Source organism: Acanthochromis polyacanthus, chromosome 1 (assembly GCF_021347895.1).
Source record: "Acanthochromis polyacanthus isolate Apoly-LR-REF ecotype Palm Island chromosome 1, KAUST_Apoly_ChrSc, whole genome shotgun sequence".
Lineage (NCBI taxonomy): Eukaryota > Metazoa > Chordata > Actinopteri > Pomacentridae > Acanthochromis > Acanthochromis polyacanthus.
The window spans coordinates 42,293,359-42,319,670 of NC_067113.1; the positions used below are offsets into that span (position 1 = coordinate 42,293,359).

The window sequence follows — 26,312 nt, forward strand, 5'->3', positions numbered from 1 at the left end:
AAGCTGCCTTAATTGCGCAAAGTCACGCAAAAGTGTCGTGCTTTTTTTTTTGTTTTTCCATTGCCTCAGCGTGCGGTTAACAAATCTCTGTGCCACGGACACGCTTCCTCAAGCAAGCAAAATGTCTCCACGAGGACTTTGGCAGGAGATAATTGGGAGAAAAAAGACGGATTCTTGGCCTTAAGACTGACCCCATGTAATTATAGCAACAAATGGTTTGAATTAATGCTGCCTTTCCACCACGTTTGAATCCCTCAAAGACTGAAAGGGCTTAAAGGGACAGCGTGAGGCTTTTAGCGTCTGTAATTACAGCAGCGTCAGTGTGTGTTTGGTGATCTTTGACCTGCATTCAAGTTCTGGGATTTGTGTATGTAGAGGTGTGACTAATGGGAATGACTTTAGGCTCTAATTAGATACTGAGGGGGGACACAACCTTCACTAAAATTCAAATATGCTCAAAATGTCCCATACACAAAATATATATATGTTTTAAAAACATGTTTAAATAGTCATAACTGAACTGAAACAGCCCACATTCTGCACATTCACAGGTTTGTCATTCTATTTTTGAGATCTACTAGAACGTGTTAAAACAGATTTTTCTCACGCTTTCTATGGGAGACATTTTATTTTAGCATAGACTGTTTATTTTTTAAAAAGGATGTAGCCACCAGGTTTGTGGACTGCTGTTTTAGGGCCTCAGGTTTGAAATTTAGCCGCTGATATTTTTGTTTTTCTTTAATCACACTGAGAGCTGAAGAACACTACAAACCCCAATATGTCAGTCACAAGCTAGACCCGCCCCAAAGTGTTTATTGTCATTTATTTCACTCTAAATGGGACCATAATTTACAAAATGAACCTCATGTTGTATTGAAAAAGTCTTAAAAATTGGTCATTGAGTTCATGAATTCATCAGTTTAGCCAACTGTTCGATTGGTAGTTGCCAAACCAAGAAAAATCTAGCCAATCGTGTTGTTGTACCATGCATAGCAACTCTTTTAGTGTTTTTTAAATGCCATTTTAATACAAAGACGACAAACTTTTAGGCTTTTTTAAAATCAGATTTGACTGGTGAGACTATACATGAGGTTTTTTTTGCATCGGTTACCATTAAATTTACAATAATGGCTCTTTGTTCTATTTGTTGATATAGGAGCCTGGTCCTGACATAACCGCTGATGCTAACTTATCAAGAAGGTTTCCATGGGATGTAACTTGACTATAAAGAACTTGAGCTCATGAAAATCCTAAAATATGTCAACCATGGTAGCGCTTGAGTTCTAGAGGATGGAAAGGATTCATTATTTCTGGACCACGAATGCTTGATTTAACCCTTTGATGCACAACATGGATCAAAAGTGACCCGAATCCAATGGAAAATGGCCCATCAAAGGGTTAATGGTCAAGCAACCGATAGTTATTGTGATATTTCAGTCAAAACCTCTGCTATCAATACAAGCATAACAGTAATTATGCGTATTTCACATTTTTGTTTTCCATATCCTGTATTTTTACCTTTTTACGCCTGATTTTCTTCCATTTCCATTTCTTTCCCGTCAATTAACTTGTGAAACCTGTGGTGAAAACCTTCGATGAATGAGTCACATCCATTGTATCGCTGTGTGATGGATAAAACCAGAAAGCCAAAAGCATTTAACACCCATGGATAGTCATTTAAGAATGACATCTTTTTTAGTTTTTGGCCACTTCAAACATCAGCAACAGGGCAGTATTCTTTTAGAAGTTGTCAGAAAAAAGGTACATAATTTGAAATAAATGGAATAAAACATTGGCGTGCCCTTGTACGCATCATGGTCACTAGAAACATGATGAGTAATAAACCACAGCAGAGACCTGGAGAAATTCTCCTGATTGCTGGCTGCTCTCTTTGATTCCTTCCTGTAGCTCCACCATAGATGACGAAATGCGCTTTTCTTGGTTGGAAATCGTCCCATAAAGACAGAATGGGATCTGCTGTCACACACAGTCACTCGCACTCATCCTCTCTACTCGTTTTATTGCCACAGCCGCCTAATCTCCCTCTCTCTTCCCTACTGTAGAGTGCAGCAATCCAAACAGACCTCCTCCCCCAGTTCAATTTTTGAACTCAACCAACACTCACTAGACTTAGACACACTGGCTGAGCAAAAACCCCTCTGCTCCGAGGACAAACAGCAGCGGGGTTTCTCTCCGATGACAAACAATGACAAATCGAGAGGTCTGGATGAAGTGACAGCTCGAGTCTGTCAGTGAAACAAAGACGAACACACTCAGATAGAAAAATGGGATTGGAGGCAGCGACGGATTGCCGTGGAAGCAGCTAGAAAAGAGGATATAAAGACGTCTTTGACTCTCTGATGTGGTGTCAGGAAGCTGCATCTACATTAAACTAAATATCCTGCTCCATATTGGGAACATTAACGAGATTAGACAGGGAGAGTAGAGTGTGGTTAGTCAAATGATAGAAAGTTAATGAGCTATTTCACTTGTTGAATCCGTTTAATGAGATAAAACTAGCAGCCAGATGTCTTATCCTTGGCACAGATTCAAATACATTTCCAGTAAATGTTGGTCTCCGATCCTGTCTGTAACTGCCACAAACAGGATTTTACGACACAGCTAAGTTAAGGAGGGTGTCCAGTTTGTGGTACTCAGTCTCTGATTTTTTTTGTAAATGGCGTATTTCATCAAGCCATGACCTCCAGCATCTCCAGGATGGTTTGCAACCAAGTGTGAAGCAGCCGGGATGAGAGTCAGCACCTCCAAGTCTGAGGTCATGGTTGGAAGCTGGTGGATCACTCCCTCTGGGGTGAGTTCCTGCCCTCAGCGAAGGGGTTTAACTATCTTGAGATCTTATTCGTAAGTGATGGAAAAATGGAGCGTGAAATGAAGCGATGGACTCGTGCAGCATCAGCAGTAATGAAGACGTTGGAGGGCAAAGCTCTCGAGTTGTCAGTCAGTCTACATTTCAACCTTCACTAAAGGTCAAGAATTCAGGGTAGTGACTGAAAGAATGAGATCGCAAGTACAAGCAGCCAAAATAACTTTCTTCTGTGTGGTTGGGCACAGAGTTCAGAGTAGAGTCATTGCTCCTTCATGTCTTCATATCTGATGGGGTTGGGCCTCAGAGGAACTGTCTTTTAGAGTTTTTCCAGGATCATTCAAATAGGATGAGGACTTGGGGTTGACACAGAACCCACTGTAGGGATTACGTATCTCATCTGGCCTTGGGACACTTTGAAATTCCTCAGAAGGAGCTGGGAAATGTTACTGGATAGAAGGACATCTGGAATACCTTGATTAATTTGCTGCCATCACAACCCAACCCTGTTTAAGTGGAGATGGATGGATGGATGGATGGATGGATGGATGCAGCTACTATTCATTGTGAATGTAAAGTATATTAACAATGATTCACTCAAAATGAGCAACTTGGGGATGTTTTGACTTCATATGAACTAAACAATTACTGTAATATGCAATAATTATCCTCCTGTTTGAGAATTGGACTTGTAGCTGCAACACCAACTGAGAGAAACTGACCTTTTCTTATGAGTTTAAAAGCCAAAAAAGTTTTGAAAAATCGGATGAGGAAACGGAAACAGAAGCAGAGGATGAAAGCACATCAATATGGGACTGATTACCCCAGAACCAACTACTCTATGTTTTGTGTAGCTCATTCTTTCAGTTGAGAATCTCAGATACTTCTGCCAAAGAAAACTGAAGAATTGGACAGTATTAACAGGGTAAAACTGTGAACAACAACACCTGTTTTTTTGAGGGGACTTCTCAACTTAGCTGACTTACGCAAATGCGACTAATTTATCATTTCCTAGTTTTTATTGGGAATCTAGTATTAATAGAGCAAACTCTTATCAGTTTGCACTATTAATTAGTAACAGGGAGCCTGATGTAAGGAGGTTGCCACGGTGACCTGTCTAGTCACCCACAATCATCATCAACAGATGGGACTGCGACGGTACTGGGAGGCCACAGACGGGATAACGGACAAACCTGTGAGCTGGACAGAGGGCAGGATCTGTGGAACAAAAGAGGGAACATAAAGACTGTTTAACAGCTTCATTATGCAGCCATAATAATGTGTTAACTCGTTTTCAATCCTGGTTCCAGAGTAACTCAAACTGAAGATTCACGTACTGCATGGGAACGTGGAGTCCTGTTGCATTTCTGTCGTATTGTGGAGGAAGTGTGTCACCTAAAAGTTTGTTGCTCCTTTGTCGAACGTCCTTCCTGTCTGCAGCTGAGTGCAGAGCTCTGCTGACTCACAGTCCTGAACATGGAGGAGGATTAAACCACAGCAGGAGAGCAGCTGAGCACTGCAAATCCACAGCAAACGAGGTGGGCAAAGTGAACCAAAACTAAACCCTCCAGCCTTCACTAAATGCTCCTCAAGCAAAGCACTCAATCTGATATTTGTTCACATTTTCTTATTCTTTCTCTCATAGCTAATGGCCATATTTTAGCATATTCCCTCCTTTGTTTAGTTCCTTAACCTAAAACATTCTAAAAGTTAATTACGATGATCACACGAGCTTTCACAGTTGGATGCTGCTGCTTTAATTTTGGTCATTATCAGTGAGAGGTAATGACTTTTCACTGAAGGTGAGACACTATTTATTTATTTATTTTATTTGTTTATTTTGAGCAGACATTTGTTGAGTTAATAGGGCGAGTTCAATTCAGTTTGTGCCCAAAAAAGGAGCAGAAAAAGTTCAGAGAACTTATCAATGTCCACTCCCTCCCACCATAAGTCCACAATAATTTAAATTCAACAGTCAGAAAAACAAAAAACAAAAAGAAGCAAAAACAAAAGAATACATTTATATACATAATACATTTACAACACTACATAATACAATAAAAGCACTATTGTCCATCTACTTACGGCACATCAGAAGAGAATTTATTACAATCCATCAAAATTTATTTATTTAACTTTTTAATTTATTATTAGATTTGTGTTAGGGATTTTACTAACAAATTTCTAGGATGCAGCAAAGGATTACAATGACTGTCTACTACTGTTCCTGCAACAGGCATATCGTTGCAGTAGAATGCGTTTTAATTTCTTTTTATATAAATCCAGACTTTTAGATTTTTTGATATTGTCGTCAAGTTCATTCCAGATCTGAGGACCCTTATACGCTACAATAAGTCTGGTACACTCTAATGTGCGATTTTTTCCTCTCAAGAGGTGTTTCTTTCTGGTATCATGTTCATGGGAGGCTTTAGTGATTGGAATGAGTTGACTCAATCTTGGATTTAATTTATGTACAACACTATACATGATACAAGCGTTATGTAAATAATTACATTCAATAAGTTTCAGGAGCTTGAGTCAGTGAAACAGAGGATTTGAAGGAGCACAATATTCAGACCAAGATATAGCACAAATTACTTTCTTCTGAAGAACTATTAGTTTCCGCAAATAACTAGGGTGCGTATTGCACCAGATGACATTACAATAATTTAGGTGTGGCTCAAATAGAGAGTGGTATAAATTAATTAGAGCTTCGGAAGAAAGATAAAGCCTCAACTTAAAAAAGGCTATTCAGAATACTGGAGGGAAGATATCCAAAACACACACTCACAAGCTACACTTTGCATTTTACGACTGAGATACAATCAAGTCCTCTTCATATTCTGAAGGTTTTTGCTGAAGGTTTTATTTATTTATCAGTAGCAGCCTGCTATGTAAAACATTTCATTCCTTAAACCATGGTGAAAATTGATTTTTTTTTGGATTATTTTTATCTGGCTGCTCACAGTATTTTCTGATTTACAGAGAGGCATCCAAGAAAATATCCAGTGTTTAGATTTCTGTTCTAGAAAACAAATTATGACAGTATTTCATATATAAAATGCTTCATTTGAATATTTAGGCATTAAATAAATGAAATCGTGTTTCATGGTTAATGATTCATCTCTGTTTGTTAAAAAATGAACTTATTCATCTGCAGTGGCTCACCTTCAATGTAAAAAACAGAACCTGAGAAAACAACAGGCTGCTGCTCACTGTGATGAGAAAAGAGGTTTTTGATTTCCACAACACACAGCATCCATTCTTTTATGAAATAATCCACACCATGGACAAAGGCTGAGGCTTTACTGTAGTGGTTGAGGTTTGATTTTTGCCCAGGAGTTAAGCATAACCCAATCATAAAGGCAAAAACAAACCTTAAAAAACAATGAAATAAATGTTAGAAAGTGGCTATAGTCCCCAACCCAATGCATCTATCTTAGCTTAGCTTAGCTTAGCTTAGCTTAGCTTAGCTTAGCTTAGCTTAGCTTAGCTTAGCTGAGCATAATGACCGGGAGCCAAGCCGACCTACTTCTCTCCAAAATTACCAAAACTGGCACCTCAAAAGCTCATTTATGTATCATGTCCACTTTATTTGCTATATCTGACAAAAAAAAAAAGCAAAAACACACCTGGAATCAGTTTTCTTGGCTCACCATCATAAATTTAGACACAGGAAAGCTAACTATTTCTTTAAAAATGAATGAAGTAAAAGTGACTTTATCACAGCGGTATAGATGTTGAGTTAATTTCATGAGCATCAACTGACACCGTTAAAACCGTGATTCCCTCGACTCTCCCTCGTGTGCAGGACTGATGTGTGGCGGCGGCTAACCGGATCACTCCTGCCCCGCTAAACATCTGTGCGCAACATCTGGGAAGCTTGGAAGAATCATCTCTTGAACTTACTTACTGGATAAACAATTTCACGGGGGAGTGAGCTCAGCGCAGGCAGAATTACCCACCTAATAGCTTCTGACTGAAACACTACTGTCAAATAAATGAAAATGTGTGAAGGCAAGAGCAGCCATTACACAGTGTCACACTTAATCTAAGATTCAGGTTAGTTACGTTTTACAGTCTGACTAGTCTCCCATTTAGAAACATGATATGGCCATTCATTAACCCTCCTGCTGTCCTCATTTACGAACACCAAAAAAATATTGTTTCCTTGTCTGAAAAATAATCCAACAAATATCTGAAAATTTGCAAAACCTTCAGTAAAAAATTCTAATAATTGCTTAAAAATTTCCTTAAAAATTTTTATTTAAAAAATCCCCAAATTTGGCAAGAAAATTCTTGTAAATGTTTTCAAAAAAATGAGTAAAAACCTTCCAAAAAATCCTAAAAATATCTAAAATGACGACATATATATCAAAAAAATTCTAATATTTTCTTTAAGATCATTCACACAAAAAATCAGGCAAGGTTGATTTTTTTTGTGAATGATCTCAAGAAACATTTTTAACATTTCTTCTTTTCCCACCAGAAGTGTTGAAAATGTGGGCATCAAAAGTTTCACTGTGAAAATATAGATTTTTTTTCCCCCCGCATTTTCAAACTTTAAAACGGGTCAATTTTGAGCTGCAGGACAACAGGAGGGTTAAAAAAGAAAAGAATCTTTGCAGTTTGAGTTATTTTAGAAATGCATTACTGGAATGTTAAATAGAATTTAGCTCAAAGCAGCACAGCAGCGTTTGTGTTGGCATGGAAGGAAACGCTCAGCGACAACCTTTGTGCACCCTTGTTCCTTTTTTTATCCTCCTCAGAAGCAGACAGAAATATGCAAAATATGCAGCAGTGTGACCTGAGTTCATAGATCAGGGGTTTATTTTGAGGAAAAAGGCGCCTCACTCCCTTTACTCCACCCAGGTTTTCTCATTATCTGGAACAGCGTTGGCACATGGAGAGATAATGGCTGGATGCCTGACCTCCCACTCACCGGTGGGATGTGGACGGGTGTGACACTTTTAGATCTTTACGGCCCCTTTGGTCTGTTAGCATGTGGACGGATTCTTCTTAAATACGTCTAAATGTCAGTGATAAACTGCCCTGGAAGTCAGAGCACCCTTGGGAGCCGGCCAGATGCACACAAATCTAACAGCACGAGGCTCGCACCCTTCAGCACGGTGAAGTTATGGCGCTGTTATCGTGGCATGAAATTAGCTTTGTGACAGTAAGCTCCTATAGCAGGTTTAAATCACAGCGTGGGGAGAAAACGCTCCGACTGAACATCCCTGGAACGCCGTGTAGACTTATGACAGTGGAGCTTTGCATCAGCACGCAGCCACGACTGCAGATTTCTAAATTAATCGTACGAGAGAAGCTCCAGAAGGAGTCTGAAATGGCTGTGGTCTGTTAAACTATCAGGCTGAGATGAAAACCTAATTTGCCGTGTTTTAATCAGCTTCTTGTCTGATCAGATGAGCTCATTGTGGAGACGGAAAGTTTGTCCTTGAGCTTAAAAATGTGTCATTTGTGACTCCCTCGTAAAACTACAAATGTACCTCACGTCCTCAGAGAAAACTCCTCTGATTATCCTTAATTTAATGTTATTAGAGCTGAAATGTGTTTGTGGAGCGTTTTTCAAAAGTGGTAAAATGACTGAAGCCGACTAGACCTTCACACAGAAGCTCCTTAATGCGAAACAAACACAATATTTTCTATTTATTATCATTATTATCATGTCAAACGTCTTAAGGCTGTTACTTACAGTGATGGAAAGTGTCATGATTATAAGTACATGCACTGCACTTCAGTGCACTTTGAGCTACTTGTATTTCACTTGATTATTTCCATTTTCTGCCACTTTTACTTCTCCTACACTACAGTTAATTTTTTACTTCACTATGTTTGTTTGGTATTTTGTAGATTTGGTTTAATAGTATAAAATATATTCAAAAAATGGATTAATATTATAGATTAAGTCAAATTTTACTGACCCACGAAAGAAAATTCACAATCTACACTGTAGATCAGGGATGTCAAACTCGTTTTTGTTCATTTTCAGCAACATTATGCCTCAGTTTATCTTTTACACGTTACAACTTCCAGATCACAGAGTGTCTACAAAGGAACACAATATTTAGTCACAGGTATCTGAAACTGAATGATATAGGATTTTACTTTAAAAAAGCAAAAAAAAACCCAACAAATCAAAACAAAATATTACAAAAATGAGACACAAAGCAACAAAAAAGAGAAACAAAGTGACAAAACTGAGACAAACAACAAAAAAATAGACATAAAAGTTGTAAAGCGACAAAAAAAATGGACAAATGATTCAAGTATGGCGAAAAATGACAAAAGCGTGAAACACGACGATGAAAGTCAGACAAAAAAAAAGGCAAAAAACAACAAAAATGAGACAAATTAAACCGTTGAACGAGTCCTCACAAACCAGTGCATGTCGGGACGTGACAGAAGTCGAGGTGTGACACAAAAGTGAAGGTGTCGAGATGTAGCTAACCAGTTTCAGGGATTATATTCACAAAGGTTGAAGATATGGTATGAGTGAACATAGAGCATTTTCAGAGTTCCCGTGTTCTTTATAAGTAAGCAAAATAACACAGACAAATCTTAAGAAATACTAAAGTTCAGATTGGTGTTTAAACATAGCTTGCTTTTCAAGGAATACCATCATATTAGCATCAACAAATTAGCGTATCACTCCTCTTTGAGATGGTGTGATTACATTTATTCCTGTGAAAACACACCCCTGAACACGCATGAAGCCGGTTATCACTCTCTTGGTCGTGTGTTCTTCAGAATTTTAAAGGTAAAATGATTGATGTGGGTGTGTGTCACCTACAGTCATGGAAAAATAAATGATTAGACCACTCTTGTTTTCTTCTTTATTTTAGTGCCTGGTACAACTAAAGGTCCGTCTGTTTGGACAAATATCATGACAACAACAAAAGTGGCTCATAAGAGTTTGATGTAAGAGTTGATATCTCGACATGTTCCATGGTTTTCTTGATAATAGCCAAAATCACTGAAGTTCTTCCATCAATAGCTATGGCATTGTTCTGCCAAAAACAGCTTTTAGGATTCCATGATTTCTTTCGGTCTGCTTGTTAGTAATAATTTTTGTATTATTCTGTTGGACATTAGTGTGAAATTTGGTCATAGTTAGAGCATGGGTTCTTGAGTTATGGACAAAAGACATGATTTACAAGATGACCTTTGACCTGCAAGTTCATATTTGAATCTAAGTGAATGTTTTGCCAAACCTGAAGAGACATCATGTTCACTGGAGGGACGCTCCTGTGGACAGGCGGAGATGTCAACACTCACTAATCACATTTCTCGTGAAACGCAGCATCATAACGTGAAAGAAATAAACTCGTCAGTCTTCTTATATTACCCTCAACCTGCCCTTCAGCTCGTACCGTACATCAGTATGCTGCCTCGTGGACTCGAACAAGGAAGTGCTGCCCTGATCAGAGCTGGTCGGTGAGTCATCCGGCGCCTGAGGGAGTCTGTGGGATCTGTGTGGGAGACTCAATCGCTGACAAACGCTCCAATGCTGCACTCCAACTGTGCAATTATCAAAGGGCTATTGAAGCTAGGAATGAGTGACATTGTGCTGTTGATGTACGTCGGGACCTTGAAGGTGCACGGTGACTTTTATAAACACATGCGTCTGGCTGATGGGATAAATTCCATGCCTTTCAAGGCCTTCAGCTCTCCAACTTCTGCTACACTCTTAAAGCAAAAGAAAAGCGTCATTCGAAAGGTGGAAACAAGCCAATTCCTGCGTTATTCAGAACACTTCTAAAGGGTTTAGTCTGAATTAATATGACATGTCGACATGACATTCCTTTATAAAGGAGGTGGACGTCATGCTGCACGTTTTACAAGGACGCCACATTCATCACACACCCGTGCGAGGCTGCAGCTATTCTGTACTTCAGTTTTTATTACCCAGTTATTTAAAATGTCAAGAAAAATCACATATTACAGTCATGGACCAAAAAGGCTTTCATCCCACATTCATAATATAATTATGCTGCAAATATTGTTAACAGTTTTATTTCATTTTTGCATAACTGTAAAAAATGCTTCACACAACACAAGTTTTAAAATGAAAAAATTATAGAACAAACTGAATATGAGATAACATTATGCACCTCTAATATGCACCTTTGATTTTGAACTTTGAATTTGAGTGTTCATTGCTTTTGAACTGACTTTAATTTTTGTATTTATTTTTATTCTTTTTACCATTTTTTTATTTTTGGTTATTTTAATATTATTTGTATTTATTATTTTCTGCTATTTTATTTATAAATAAATGTAGTAAATATCTAAAAATAAATATTCCCAAATAAATATTTAATTTATTTTATTTATTTTACATTTTGCCATTTTTGGTTATTTTAAAATATTATTTTATTAATAAATAAAATAAGTATTTTTATTTAAACATGGAGTAAATATTTTAAAATAAATATTTTATTTTATTTGAATTATATTACATTTTTATTTCTTGTCATTTTTAAACAATATTATTTAAATTTATAAGTAAGTAAAATAAATATATTATCTTATGTATAATAAATAAAGCAAATATTTTAAAGAAACATTTGAAATGTATTTTATTTATGAATAAATAAATTCATAATTTTTTCAAACTTGATGTTTTCATGGCTTTTTTATTCTATTGCTTGGGGAAAAAGTGCAATACTACTACTACTACTACTACTACTAATAATAATAATAATAATATGGAATATTTTGTACATTAGTGAGCCATGAAATTACAGAAATAACATGATGTCTTTATAAATGGCATAGTCAGAGAGAATGAAAGCATAGTAAGCCATAAGAGCCATAACATGAAACAACATGTTCATCATTATCTTCATGGGAATATTCCAAAAATACCACGAGATACCGTATTATAGATATGATATATACATTTAGAAGATTTGTTCCCTCAGTGAAAACCTAAAAAAATGCCAAAAGGATAATTAATGACAGCATTAAATGAGGACAATTAATCCCAGATCTTCACTGCACGACATTCCATATAGAATTTTGTGTTTTGTTCATACAAATAGACATTTCCACTTTAAATTGATGCAGAAAACCCACAAATTCTTCTATAAAAATTCCACAAATTCAGGAAATTAAGTGTTTGAGTTGAACAACTCACTTAATGTTCAAAGGAAACCTACGCCCTTCTACATCCCCGTAAACCACCTGCTGAAAGCCCCTGTGGGGAAATTAAAAGACCATTACGGCAGCTCTGTGCTCGGGGAGGGCTCGGTTTGAACTTCGGCTCCAGTCGGAAGCGTTCGTGCATATTCGGGCTCGCCCGGCGTGCCAGAGGGCAGAGCGAGCAGCACCGAGCAGAGCCATTCATCTGAGCGGACCTCGGGCACACCTGGTCGCAGCGATCAGAGCAGTTCGGCGACTGACACAGCTCCATACAGGTGAGTTTCTACCTGAATATACAACTTTACTGCCCTCTCGTCAACTTTTCCCCACTTTTGAGTTTGTTTTATCGGAGGAAAACTTCTGTTTTTAGATAAACAGACAGTTCAAGCGTTTAAGCTCGCAACAAAGTAACTTTTAAAAAGTCGCCCGACGTAAGAAAAAATGCTTTTAGGTTTGAAAATGAGCCCTAAAAGTTTACCGTGAAGCTGATTTATTTTTCTTTCTACCTGTCAGCAGCTCCCGGGTTAATCACTTGAGGAATGTGGTGCCATTAGGTCGGTAGCCGAGAGCTGAAAATTCACAGTAGCTGCAACTTTTAAGTTAATTTCAACGAGCGAGAAGAAGGGATCATGGCAACGGGTGGATTTAAATCAAACGCCACGACGGACTTTTTGGAGGAGTGGAAGGCAAAGCGGGAGAAAATGAGAGCTAAAATGCTGGGGGACATTGCCGCAGCCACTGGTGCTCCCTTGGGTGCCACAAACACAAACAGCAGCAGCAGCCGCCACGCCGCTCCTCCGGGCACCGAGTTCACCAACAACGGCAACCAGGAGAGAGCCGCCCCCGCCGGGAACTGCCACCCCTCTTCCTACGCGGTGGCTCGGTCCTCCTCCGGCTCGGCTCTGAAGAGACCCGAGGAGGAAACGCACCACCCCGCGACGCCCGTAGCCACCCCGGGGGGCAACCTGAAGAAGGCCCCGCCTCAGACGGAGAAGGCTCAGTCGCCGGACTCCAGCCCCATGGCCTGCAACGACAGCGACAAGGAGAGCCCATCACCCGGCAAGGGCAAGGAGAAGAAGAGCAGCGGCCCCAGCGCCAGGAAGGGCAAAGGGCAGATCGAGAAGAGGAAGCTGAGGGAGAAGAGGAGGTCAACAGGTGTTGTCAGCATACCGTCCAATGAGGTGAGTCAGTCCTGCTCAGCTTCAGTGTCACGTTGAGACAATTCTGGTGGTTCCCCTGCAGGTAAAGCATAGTTTTTCTGCAGGGTGACATGTCCACAGGGAGGGCAGAGGTCACAGGGTTGTTTATGCCGATCAGGGGTTGGGTCATCCTTGCTGACACAAAGTAGGAGAATATGGAGTCCCATGATGGGATGGAGGAGGTTGTCATAACTTTAAAAACCTTTTTTTTTTTTGTCAATTCAGAACAAGTTATACTGATTTTTGGAGGTTGAAGTTGATCCTGATGTTTCGAAGTTAAAGAAAATCAAATGTATTAGCAGCTGTTTGTGTTCTTTTAACACAACACAGACCATAAATATTGTTTTTGGGTCAACATTTGTCAATCGGTTGTCGAGTTTATCGACAGTGAGACATGTTTGAGTGCTTGTTTTGTCTGACCAGTCGTCCGAAAACGCCTTTTGTCAAAATAACAATCAGTCATGGCCATAGCACCCCCCTGGCTAATGTGCACTCATGCCAAGTTAAGTAAATAAAGTAGCAAAAGCCCCCTTCTTTTATCCTGTTTCCAAACAGCCATCCAGCCTGCTATTAAAAATCAAGTTTTCCAAATGCATTGAGGTTTCACAGAGGCAAGTCAAGGCTAGTTTATTTGTAGAGCATGTTTCAAATGGGCAGAGTCAAAAAAAATACAAAAGCTTCAAAGATAAAGTATAAACTAAAAATACAGACAAGGGATACCACTGATAGGGGACAAATTAAGATTGTTTTTGTTGTATTTTTGTGGTAAATGTAGAAATGGATTGATGTAAACTAAAAGGGTTAGTTTATGCTCTTGTTTGTCTCACAGCTTTTCAACATGGTGTTGAAAAATGTTCTCCCCGAAACATATTACTGCTGGGCTTCGGTGTTTGTTGTAATTCCATGAATAATTTACCTCAAAAGAACGGCACTTGTTTTCCACAAGCCTCCAAATTCCTCCCATACATGTGTCTTGTTTAATCGGCCCCTCCGCAGCGAAAAGAAATGAAAGCAGCTCTCGGATGATGGGAGGGAGGGAGAGGGAGTCGTGGGCTGGTGGAGGTGTGGGCTGGAAGGCGGCGTTGTATGTTCATTGTTATTGAACTTAAATCATGTCACACTCCAGCCTGATTCCTGCGGTTCAGACACATGCAGGAACTCTGATATGAAGCTGTGCCAGGCCACACTGTGAGCCAGCGCCGTGTGGGATTATATACACTCACACACGCGCTTTCAAAGCTTTTAATTTATATCAGAATGGTGGGAGTACATGTTTCTTTTTTCACTAAGGTGATGGTGATGTGATGCCTTTAGAAGTGTTCCATAACCACCCTGTTTCCTGTATCCCCTTCTCTCCCTTATTTGATAACCACCCAGAACTTTGTGCCCTCAAGGCAGCACAACTTGGAGTTTGACCAGTCCGTCGGTTGGCGCTCCACATCCTGTTATTAGGCGCTCAGCAGTGCCGAGCAAAGCCGTTTGAAAACTGGTCACAAGCCAGGCGGTAATGCTGGGCTTCAGCACCCTGGTCTGTGCCAGGTATGTGATCGAGCCCATAGGCAACTGATTATGGAGTAAAGTGGGTGAGCAGACTATGATGGGGAGAGGTGGGAGGTAATCTAATGAGGTGGTGAGCTGATCTGTGTGAGTGGAGCAGAAAAGAAAGAACCGCAAGTCTCTGATCCTAACTGAGGTCTGAGTACAGGTTGTAGAAGTAAACCTAGTCAGCACCTTGTCTGTGTGATATAGTAAACACAGGCTGGTGACAAATTAAAGGAAAAACCTGAACCTTTGATCCTATACTGAGGGGATCGGGTGCCTCTGTGATGCTGTGGAGGTCATTTCCATTTGGCTCCACCTGTCACCTTAAGCTTGTTTTATGCTTGACGCGTCTGTGAAGTCCGTGCGGATGAGTTGCATCATTTTAGCAGCCTCGCCCCCTCACACGGCCCTTCTCAAGTGGAAAATTTCCTCATCGTGCACATCCAAATTTTCTAACAACGTGGATGGAGACGCACCGAAAACCTGGTGGAAGAACAGGAGCTGCTAGCAGCAGAGATCACTGCGATAACCGGGTTATGAACAATTCATGGCATAAAATTAAAACTAACTATTGAAATGCAACTATTCGTAAAAACGCTGTGTTGTAAGTGGTGTAAACGATGGCAAACTTCTTCTGCTGTAGTGTAGCGCTGTTTTAGACATGCGTTTGTGATACACTGCCCCCTGCAGCTTGGGAGCAGATGCCGCATGGAATATAAAACCACACATGTTCTCTCGAGTGGATTACCAAGCGTCTTATTTCCACGTATCATGTTTGTGCGGAAAGCATAACCCAGCCTTTAGACAGAGGGGTCACGACAAATGAATACAAAGCTGATCTGAGTGACTTCTGCTCTCCTATGGTGAAGCACTTCCATCCTAACTGGAGCGGTGTCTTCCAGGATGACGATGTCCCCGTCCTAAGAGAACCAGGGGTCACTAACTATGGCCTTACCTGATCTCAACACAAATTAACATCTTTGAGAGATTTTGGATTGATGTTTCCAAAATAAAGGAATATCTTTTGGAAGAGTGTTTTTCATTCTTCTTGTGGAGAGCACTGAAGCTCTTCTAGTCGCATGTGTGGACCAACACCTTACCGAGACACCACGTATGTTAGTTTTTTCTTTTATTTGTCCCCAATCTCTACATTGCTCATTGCTATTGATGTCCTTGTTGTGCGTTTTTTCCTGTACATATTTTGAAACCTTTCCCGAGGTTTCAGAACCCTAGGCAGATGGGTAGATAACTCTAGATACCTGATTTTTCTCTGCGGTATATGCAGATATCTGTTACGTTGGACTGCTACATTGATCTACTTCACAAATGCTCCATGTTTTGTGCATATCTCATAATAGCCAGGTAGATAGTTGTATAGGAAGAAGACATCTTCATAGTTACTCTTGTCAAAAACACTCAGCTTTCTCCAGAAATAGACCACGGTTGGCACAGCATTGGACCTGTTTGAACTGCTGGATAAACTGCAGATCTGGATGATGAATGACTCGCTGTCTAGAATCAGACTAAATTACACCAGACCATCAAAATAGTTCTTTATTTTTTTTCCTCTTCAATAGAGTATTGTTTTCACTGTGAGGTTGCCAGCAAACTAGCCAAGACTTCAGGAAGTTTTCAGAGAAGAAGCCAACGAGGACATGAACGCTATTAAAAACCACAACATGTTTTTACACTTCCTCCTTGTTGTCTCCTCACAGAGCCAGGCTACCAGTCTGTGGTGTGACTTTGTAGTTCATCCCAGAGACCGTATATGATCCTCTGTGGTTTCATTTGGCAGCTGCATCAGTCATGCCAAACCCCAAATGGACATAATTGTTCACATCTATAGTACTGAGAAGTATGTCAGAGGAATGTATGGTATTTTACATCCCCTTTACAGTTTTTTTTTGGTTGCTGTGTGTAGTTATGTAACATAGTTTATATAGTACTTTTTTCTTTTGCTCCGTAACTAAAACTTGAGACGAGCAGCTTTACAGTCTGCAGCTAATAATTATTTTCACAATTGATCAGTACTAATTAAGCAAAAAGCTGGTGGATAATCCCATCACAGCTGCTCACAGCCGCAAGGTGATGTCTTCAAATTGCTGTTTTTTTTTCTTCTGACCAGCATTCCAAAACCTCAAAACCATGAAGCAGCTCAGAGGTAACGGGGCCCATGGGCATGAAATGTGTTAAAAGCCCCTCCTATAGTTAAACCCTACTGTCTTAAAGGTGTCTAGATGGAGTCATTGTGAAATCTTCAAAGTTAAGGAACTTTAACAAGACAGTTTATTAGTCACATCATCACATGGTGGCTCTGGCTTTTCCCCTTAAAAATAACTTAAGACCTTTAGCAATGATAGAGACCCTTTAAAATAGAAAACACTCACTGTTAAAGAGCTCAAACCAATAAATATTCACCATTATTGACTACAAAATGATAAATGGATTAGCAAAAATTGCTGCACTCTGCTGCTAATTGAACACTTTATTAATAACTCAAGCAATAATTTCTACACATTTTACCCAAAGAGAAAATGTTTAGTGAGCTAATGTGATTTTTATCCTACCTCCTGTTCCTGACACATCTGATCTCTAACTGATGATGTGTTGAGATTCTTTATTGTTTTGGCAATACATCAGTTTCCATTTTGAGCTGTTTAGTCGACTGTAGCCACTAACACTACATTGCAGCTCCAGTTTTGTAGTCTGCCTTTAACAAAGGAAGTTTCATCACATCGTCTCAGATCCTGCAAGCCTCTAAAATCAGACACAAAACACAAGAACTGGTCATGCAGCAAGTATATATTCCTTTTGTTAAATGTTTTTCCTTTCTCCCCCTGTTGCATGCATGAAGGACCAAACTATGCAAATGAAGACTCGCTCACACAAGCTCCCTTTGTGATGTGAATATGGGTGGACAGGTGTGAATAGAGATGCCTGGGATTATCTCCCCACTCGTTCTGTGCAGCATAATAGCTGTTGAGCGGGATTTCAGAGCATCTAGGGAACCCAATCTTCTGCACGTTGAGGCTATAATGACCCGATAAAGGCTTCCCGGTTTGCAGGAGAAAAGACACTTCTGCACGGCATCAATCAAAACCACCTCCTGCAATCCAGCAAGGTGTCTCCTTTCTCTCACCCCGCCCGCTAGCTCGGACCGGAGGGCATTGTTGATGACCTCTGACCTGCTCACGCTTATGCAACACAGGAATGTGGAGAACGAGGGAGTGTGTGTGTTCAGTGAATTCGCTCACATGAAAGTGTTTTGGGTTGTGATGTAAGCGTGTTTCCCGCTCGGTCACGCCGCATGCGGTTTCACGGTGATTCATGTCGCTCATTGTGCTGCTGCCTTTTATAAAGTCTGAGTTATGAGGCTGTGGTCAGACGCTCCAGACGAGGAGTGTGAACTTCGTTTCTTGGCTGAATCTATCCTGCAGAGGTTGCTGCTGTTGGGGAGTGTGGAGTTCGCCAGCAGCTCGCAGCTATTTGTCTGCAGCTTCACTCGAAAGGTCAACAGGTTCAACGTGCAATACCGCGCTGAGTGCTCAGGGAGTTAACACCCTGATGATAGGAGGCTATGGAAGACAAGAGGGGGCTTTGTTTAAACTGATCTTTGGTGGAACTTGAGGGTTGTTCATATGCTTTATGCTTCATAGAAACATATCTTAACTTCTTGAACTCTGCTGTCTTGCGCTTTGTTTGAGTAGTACAAAAACATGGGGTAACAACTTTGGTTTTGGTGCATACAGCCAATAAAACAGAAGAAATGCAGCATTTATTTAGAAGAAACACAACATTTTAACACTGTTTAATTTGCATAATTGTTGTTGAGGCACTGGAATGGTGTCATTTTATCAGCAGGATAGTCAAATAGATGTCAGTATGATCATGCAAACAATGGAGAAATCTCTGAGCTTTAGTTTACGTTCCAGAAGACCCCCCCAAAGCTTCAGCAAAAGGCTCAGTATGGAATTAAGGGACTTTTGAAGTCCATGGGATATGTCTTACATACATTTTTATTAAAATAAAAAAAAGTCTTTTGTGTTCATTATGATCGTGTCTTTACAAATTCCATCATTATTTATTATGGAGACAATCACTGATTAATAGAAAATGACTGAATATCACTAAAATATCAACTAAATGCCGTCCGGATTTAATAACAACCACCTTCTAATTAGCTAAACAAACATAAAATGAGCTCATTCAAACATTGTTTTGATTGTGTTCTGTTTAATTAAATTGGGATAATAATCACAGATATTTCTTTTCTGGTAATATATCAAATTTTATATGGAAAATAACAAATTGTATCACTTTCAACTAAGTTACAAAAACAACTCTAAAGGAAGTGTGTTAATTCCAGATCACATGACCTGCTCCACATGATGTCATTTCCTCCTGAAGAAAAGACTGGAAGACTCCAAGGCTTTCTGAGTTATTTAATATAAAGTAGTGTGTGAGTCAAGTGTGGATTTATGGCATGTCAACAGGTTTACTACAATATCTTTATAAATTTCTTTCAACTTCAGTTTTACTCAGTTGTATATATAATATTTAGAAGAATCTTGCTGTAAAAATGCCATGTGGTGTTTGTTTATAGGCAGCCATGTTGATTTTAGGCCTGAAAACAGCAGAAATGTCAACTATGATCCAAAAAGTCCCACATCAATTTTTAAAATTGTGAAATAATAAAACTTAAGACTTGTGTTTTTAATGGCTGCAAAAATCCCTTCAAATTGGGACATTGTAAATGTTGTTAGCACCATAGATTAGGACCTTCTCTGCAAAATTCGTCTTTGGGGTCAAAAATAATTGCAATTGAGTTGAAAGCTGAAACAAGCAGATGCAGAATGTGTTCTAAGAATCGACATTCCACTTACATTTCATGTGAAGCAGCAGTTTGATTTTATTTGTCGCTATACATTTTCAAAAACTATGCTAAATTTAAATTTTTAAATTTGATCTATTCGTTGCTTTCTTCCACTTTATATAAATGTGAGTTCAGAGCAATGTGTCTCATGTCATCACATCATTTTTTTTGCCTCATTTCTCATCAGCATTTTCTCTTTAAAATGGACTGTGCTGGCATTAATCAGCAAATGCCTTAAATGCAAACAACCCTGCCTCGTTTGTTTGCCAATTCGTTTCTGCTCCGTTTTATTCCATTGTGAAGTTCAGTGAAGGGTGAAGTTGTATATTTGGATGATCGCTGTGCTGAGAGCAGAGTTTAGTTCCTTTAAATCCAGTTTCATGCCAGTGCAGTTGCAGAGAATGCATATTTGGAGGCTGGTGTAATAAAATGGATGAAGATGCACGTGTTTTTTGCTTCAGTCCAGCGATGATTGTGGTGATAATTAATTCATCTGCTTGTTATTTTTCTGTGTTTAACTGAGAAAAAGCAATCACATCTTCCTAAGGCTATTAAATATCTTGCTTTACTAAAGTGTAGTCTACTTGTGAATGGTTAAGTTCATGTTACTTCACCCCTGCTGCTGCTTTATTGACTGTGGCTGTAAATTTACTCACCATATTCACCTTTCTGCCTCCTCGGGCCTCCTGGATATTTATGAGAATCAATGGCACTTTCACAGTTTTAATAGCTTTTCTTTTCAAGCTTTTGTTCAACACTAAAAGTTGGACATAGTTTGAAGCTGCAATAAACTGACAGTAGAAATTACAGCCTTCAGTAGGTTGATTATTAGAAACTCCGTTCACAGCTGTACAAAAGAATGCAAGAATGTACATTTGCATGGGGTGAAGCGTATTCTGCTCGCCGTTAAATCCTTCTCCAAACAAGGTCACATCATCACAGTAAATACCTCAGGGGTTTTATCATAGGCTTAGGTAAGCAAGGAGCTATTTAGGCTGGGTGTTTTGTTTCCTACTTTTCACTTGTTGGTTGAACAACAGGAATGCTAAACTCTTTAATTAAAACACGTGTTTCTCAAAGTGAAGTTTCCCAAGCCAGAAGCACCAGTTCCCACTAAGAACATTTTGTTTGGTTGACTTACTGGAATGAACTCTGGATTGTTTATGAGGGCCACTGTCACTGGAAATCTTTCAAAGGAGTGACTGATTTAAAAAAAAAAAAAAAGCGTCCCAGTAGAGCAGCTGTGTGAAATTTTAAGGGAATTCCAAAGGAGGAGGAGGGGGAAAGGAAAGAAAGAGGAAGTGCTGCTTGTCTGCTTCTGCGATGAAGTCTTTCCCAGCTCAGCTCCTATCCATACAGGCACCTGGGGGTCTCTCAGCACCTCATAAAACACACGACGCTCTGGTAATGGGCTGTGGCATGTGGTTTAGTTCAGTTTGGACGACTGTTACATAAACGCTTGTTCCCATTAGAGTGGCCCCTGACCAGGTGAGCACCCACCATGCTGTCAGATGGCATCTGATCACCAGATCAGAGCTAGAGAGGCTGTGAGAGGGAAAAATCCGAGTGTAGCCTCGAGAAACTGATGTTGTTTAGTAGTTGGTGCCAACACATTTTTATTTGGGCAGAGTTCTGTAGAAGTGCCATTATGGTCGGATAAAATGTAATGTTTGGAGAGTTTGGTTTCTTTTGTGAATTGAAACACAGCGTTCCTCCAAGTAGGGTAATGTAATGCAGCATCAGACTACATGCATTTGTGGGCTGTTAAGGAGACAGAAATGCTGTTTCTAGGGTAACTGTCCCTTTATTATCTTTCCATGTGTTGAGTCACAGAGCGTGATGCATGAATATGTTTGTATTTTCACCCCAAACTTCTTTTACAAGTGTTGCAAGTGAGATTTACCAAACTCTTAAATACACAAACTTGTTGTAAATTGCCTGTTTGAGTCTGATCAGCACCACCTGCTCATGAGCATTTCTGAGATTTCTTCATTAACATAATTAGCTCAGCAAAAATCGTCATTTCCAGCTGCTTGTTCCACTCCATTTATGGGTAGTTTAACACACTAAAACATTTTTTTTCTTTTCTGATACAGCTGACAAAGACATGAGCAAATATGGCTGTGTCAAAAGTCATACTAGGATTAAAGCATGTATTTTGTTACCTCTGCCAAGGAGGTTATGTGACACCCGATGTTTGTGTGTCTGTCTGTCTGTTAGCAAGATAACTCAAAAACGCCTGGGCAGATTCAGATGAAATTTTGAGGGGATGTAGACTATGGTAAGAGGAAGAACTGATTTAATTTTGGTGGCAATCCGGAAAGGATCCTGGATTCTGGATTGCTTTGAATTTTTTAGTGTGTTGTAGTATGTGGTCCAAAATATGACAAAAACATCATAGGTTAGTATGTCGTCCAACAAAATGGAGTGTCCAGATAGCTCAACTGGTTAAGAAGGTGATTCGTAAACAGAACTGTGTCAGAGATGCAGGTTCGATTCCAGCTCATGATCCTTTACTGCATGGGTTTCCTGTTTTCCTCTCTGTCCTTGGCGGAGGTCTGTGCTCTCTGAGTGCTTTTCTAGTTTCTTAAATGCTTCTACTAATTCGCATCAGAATTGCTTTCACATAGTGATGTTATTAGAGGAGAGAGAAGTGCAGTCTTGTGTTAAAACAGTGACAAAAAGAATCGCATACATTGATGATCTTTGCCTGTCTTGTTATCTTCGGAACATTTTATGTTTAGATATCCAAAGGCTGATCTCTTGGTTTGACCTTTACTGTCAGACTTTTGCTATTGTTTGCACCTCAGGTTCAAAGTGTCTTTCATCTAGGTCACTGCTCTTTAGTTATGTCTGTTCAGGACCTTTGTGGAGCAGACTGTAGATTATTACCGAAGAACAACATGCCCCCCACACAGCGAGCACAGGAATGCACCGTCAACTGTCCTGCCCCTGAATACTGACGTCTCATGCACACATTTCATGAATAAGTGAGACTTCGTGTTCGCCTGCAGGCTGTCTTTCCACTCCCCTCACTTAAAAGTTAAAAGCTCAGTGAACTCTACCACAGAGCTCTGGTCAGCTGAGGGGAACATGGCCAACCTCTGACGCTAGGCTGTTGGTAAGGTTGGTTTTCTGACGCGGAAGCATGTGGATTTTGCTTGTGACATGACTCGCCTCCCTGCTACTGCTTGAGTGACACAAATGCCGTGTTTCTGGCTAATCTTTAACAGCCTCTCCAGGACCGAGAGGCTTGGTTTCACTGAGCTACTCTTGTATTGGCGTCGGCCTGAAATTATAAATAGGGTGCTAAATAGAGCAGAAAATGATTGATCCTGTGATGTTTGCATTTGTCAAACATTCTAAAGACTTTGTTAAAAAAAAAGGGTTAAACAGAGTGTTCAGCACAACCCTCGTAAATGTCTGACCGAAGGCTCTCCGACTGTTTTCTTTGCAGACACAAAACAATGTCAGGGTGAATAGCCATGTCCTAATCTGACCCTTAGTTGAGGCAATTGTTTTGCCCTGAAAGTTCAACTCAGCCTGTCTTCACTGTGTAATATTACACTTTCTGTCTTTAAGTTTGTGTACACATTTTTCAGAGTCTCTGTCATAATTTCCTCTCTCTTTATTTCCTTCATTACCAGCATTTACTCTGAGAACATAAACACAATCCCGTGTGTGTTGTGGTAACTGACATGTGGTTTATAGAAATGCCCTGCTTGGGATTTTAATCCTAATAGTTCACAGAGGCATGCAGAGATAAGCGATAATCAGTTTCATGCTTTGGCTTTTTGGAAGTAAGACTCTCCCTGTTGTGTAGTCGTTGAGGATCATTCTGTACTTTGCTGTCGGGCATCTTGGTGTTTTGACAACACGGAGACGCACACGACACTCACACAGCAGGGCTTGTTAAGTAATGGAGTCGTGGATTAGACGAATGGCTGTTGTGATTTTGTGCTACTGCAACGTGTAACCTATTTGTCGGACATTCCTGTGTGTTTGCTGACAACTTTGGGGAATTTGTGAGTCAGCCCTAATCAGGCCACTCTGCATGATTAGGCATTTGGGAGCTTGTCTGTTTGTATTCATTAAAGTATTTACTTGGAGAGTAGTTTCCCTTTTCCCACTGTGTTCTATTTTAGAGTAGGCCTGTTTCTCAGTCCTCTCAAAGCTGTTGTCTCTGATCAGAATGTGGGAGAATTCACCAGGTGTCAGTGGGGCTGGGAGTTTAGGTGTGCAGATTATTTTAAAACAACTACAGGAACCACAGACACCCAACAAAAACAAAGAAACGCATATATCGCCAAATGTTCGTCATACATCAACACATTTCCCACAAGCGCAGCATCCTCATTGATGGATTTTGAGAAAAGTTTGTTTGAATCGAGATTCGGGCCTCGCTAATACTGGATTTTTGGGGCTGATGCCAACACTGATTTTAAAGGAGTGAAAAATTTTAATGTTGACACATCGGCTGAAATTATTTATATGCACTACCAGTGTATATAAAAAAAGTTTGGACACAGCTTCTCATTCAATGCTTTTTATTCATTTGTAATATTTTGTACATTGTAGATCAATACTGAAGATGAACACTTTTTTGTTTACAACATAATTCCATATGTATTCTTTTATAGTTTTGATGTCTTCAGTGTTTATTTACAATGTATAAACAATTAAATAAAAGCCACTGAATGAGTAGGTGTGTACAAACTTTTGACTGTTAGTGTATATGGGTTAGGGTTAGGGTTAACCCATAGACAAGGAGCTCCTCATACACCTCAATGCGTCGTCATGCAGCGAACGGAGTGGATGAACACTGTTTGTGCAGTCGTCACGTGGCACTATAAGATGGCTTTATTTTTGGATTATGCTACATTTGCTAACTTCATTATGGCTCCCAAGCGTAGATTAGACTTACAGTTTACATTTTCAGCGATGTTTTCCTCCCGAGTTGTGTTTCACTGTGAGATAATGACTGTTTTCATTACTGTAGTCGTACAAATATGTGAACTGATCGATATCGTGATGCACGTAACGGCTTTGTTTACGTTTTCACTCAAGTTCCGACTTACGGCGACAATCGAATTACGTCACACCGATTTACAATGAAGACTCGACTAGATCCTGCACCACCATCTGCTCGGCTGTGATCTGTACTCTGCTACATGTGCTGCAGACAATGGCAGCTCTGGTAGAAAAGCTCTGTGATGACAACAAATGAGTTCTTTAGCATTAAAAACCCAACTGTTGTCAGCTTTACTATGAAGTGTCCACGTTTGAAGCGACAAATGATCAAAGAATCTAAATGAACGCAAACTTCCCCAAGATTCCCACATTATCTGGATTTATTTGGGTTTAAGTGGAGAACCAGATGGATTTTTAACCTTCGTAGTGACCTTTTGAAGTCAGAAATGTTTAAAAAAAAAACAGTAGCATCAGGCATGTTCTCAAAAGTAACCAAAACCATTCGGCATCGTGCCAGAAAATCTGACCAGCTGAGCCTCAAATGCTTCTTCACATTTCAAACCTAAAGCATAGTTTGATCAAAATGAAACCAGTTCTGTTTGAAATTCAACCTGAGATTCCACATTCGATGGAGCCACATTCCCGTCCTGCTCACTCTGCCGTTTTATTGCATGAGAGACAATAAGCCTCAGTTATGTTTATGAGTGAATGCACACCAACAAACTGATTTTGTCCAACAGGTTTCATGCACTGCCTCTGTTATGTCACCATGGCGCTCACTGAAACTGTTCTCTCGTGATAAGCATCGTCGTTATCAGATGAGCCGGTTTTACACGTGCTACCTAACCTGCACTTGAGCAATGATGAACAAACATAATTTCCTCCTGTTCCAGTTAGGAGGGAAAGTGAAAGACTGAGGAATGTTGGCTGAATGGGATGATGTTTTTGAGGCCGTCCAGTGTTTTGTTTGGCCAATTTATTTCTCATTTCTTACCATGGAGAGGACAAACCTCGTTTTCACAAACATAAACAGAACTCCAGAAACCTCACATTTTAATATTGAAGTTCAGTGGTGCTCTTGGCACATTCGTTTCCTTGAATGAAAACAAATAGGATTTATTAGAACAAGACATATAAGGATTTATGTGGTAATTGAGGCAGAAGTGAGAATATTTTCAACAGCAGTGGATTGATTTAATTTTCTACTTTAAACTCTGAGTATTACACAGACACAGAGGATTTTCTCCTAATAGCTGTTTGAAAAAAAAAAAAATGCATATAAGCCACAGAAAGTCGCACTTCAAAAGGACACAGTACTGAAAACACAGCTCAGTTGAGGAATGCAGTTGAACCCTTGAAATTGAATAAATATGTGGCTCTGAACTGCCAAACGCACAAAGCCTTGATCTTTAAGCCTTCCTTCCCAACAAAGGAGCCTGCTTCAGTCGAGAGAACGGCCTACCAGCTAGCCTGCTCCTGCCTGGAAACTCGAGTGCCTTTGTGTTTGTGCATGTACTGTTTGTATGTCTGTGTATTCAGTCGTGTTTACCAAGGCAGTGTGCCACTTTGACGCACAGCACACTCAACAGGGAGCGATCGTATGCTGCGCCACCCACTAAATACTCTGGTTTCTCATTCTAGCTCTCCTGCTGATTTGGAAAAAATTACTTCTCACCGTGTGTTTGAGGCTCTGTGTGGTACATATACATTCATTCATTCGTTCAACTTAATAAAAATA

At 39.8% G+C, this 26,312-nt stretch overlaps 1 protein-coding gene across 2 annotated transcripts in view; it reads left to right on the top strand.

The window, feature by feature from the left end:
* The first annotated feature begins 12,152 nt into the window (after window positions 1-12,152).
* Window positions 12,153-26,312, top strand: part of pawr (PRKC, apoptosis, WT1, regulator) — a 78,798-nt gene continuing 64,638 nt past the window's right edge. Inside the window, exons 1-2 of one of the 2 annotated variants that reach the window (XM_022201753.2) lie at window positions 12,153-12,264; window positions 12,503-13,170. In XM_022201753.2, coding sequence (XP_022057445.1) covers window positions 12,619-13,170 — 552 coding nt within the window. In that variant the 5' untranslated portion in view covers window positions 12,153-12,264; window positions 12,503-12,618. The remainder of the gene's footprint in view (window positions 12,265-12,502; window positions 13,171-26,312) is intronic. The other variant, XM_022201754.2, reaches the window with a different exon arrangement.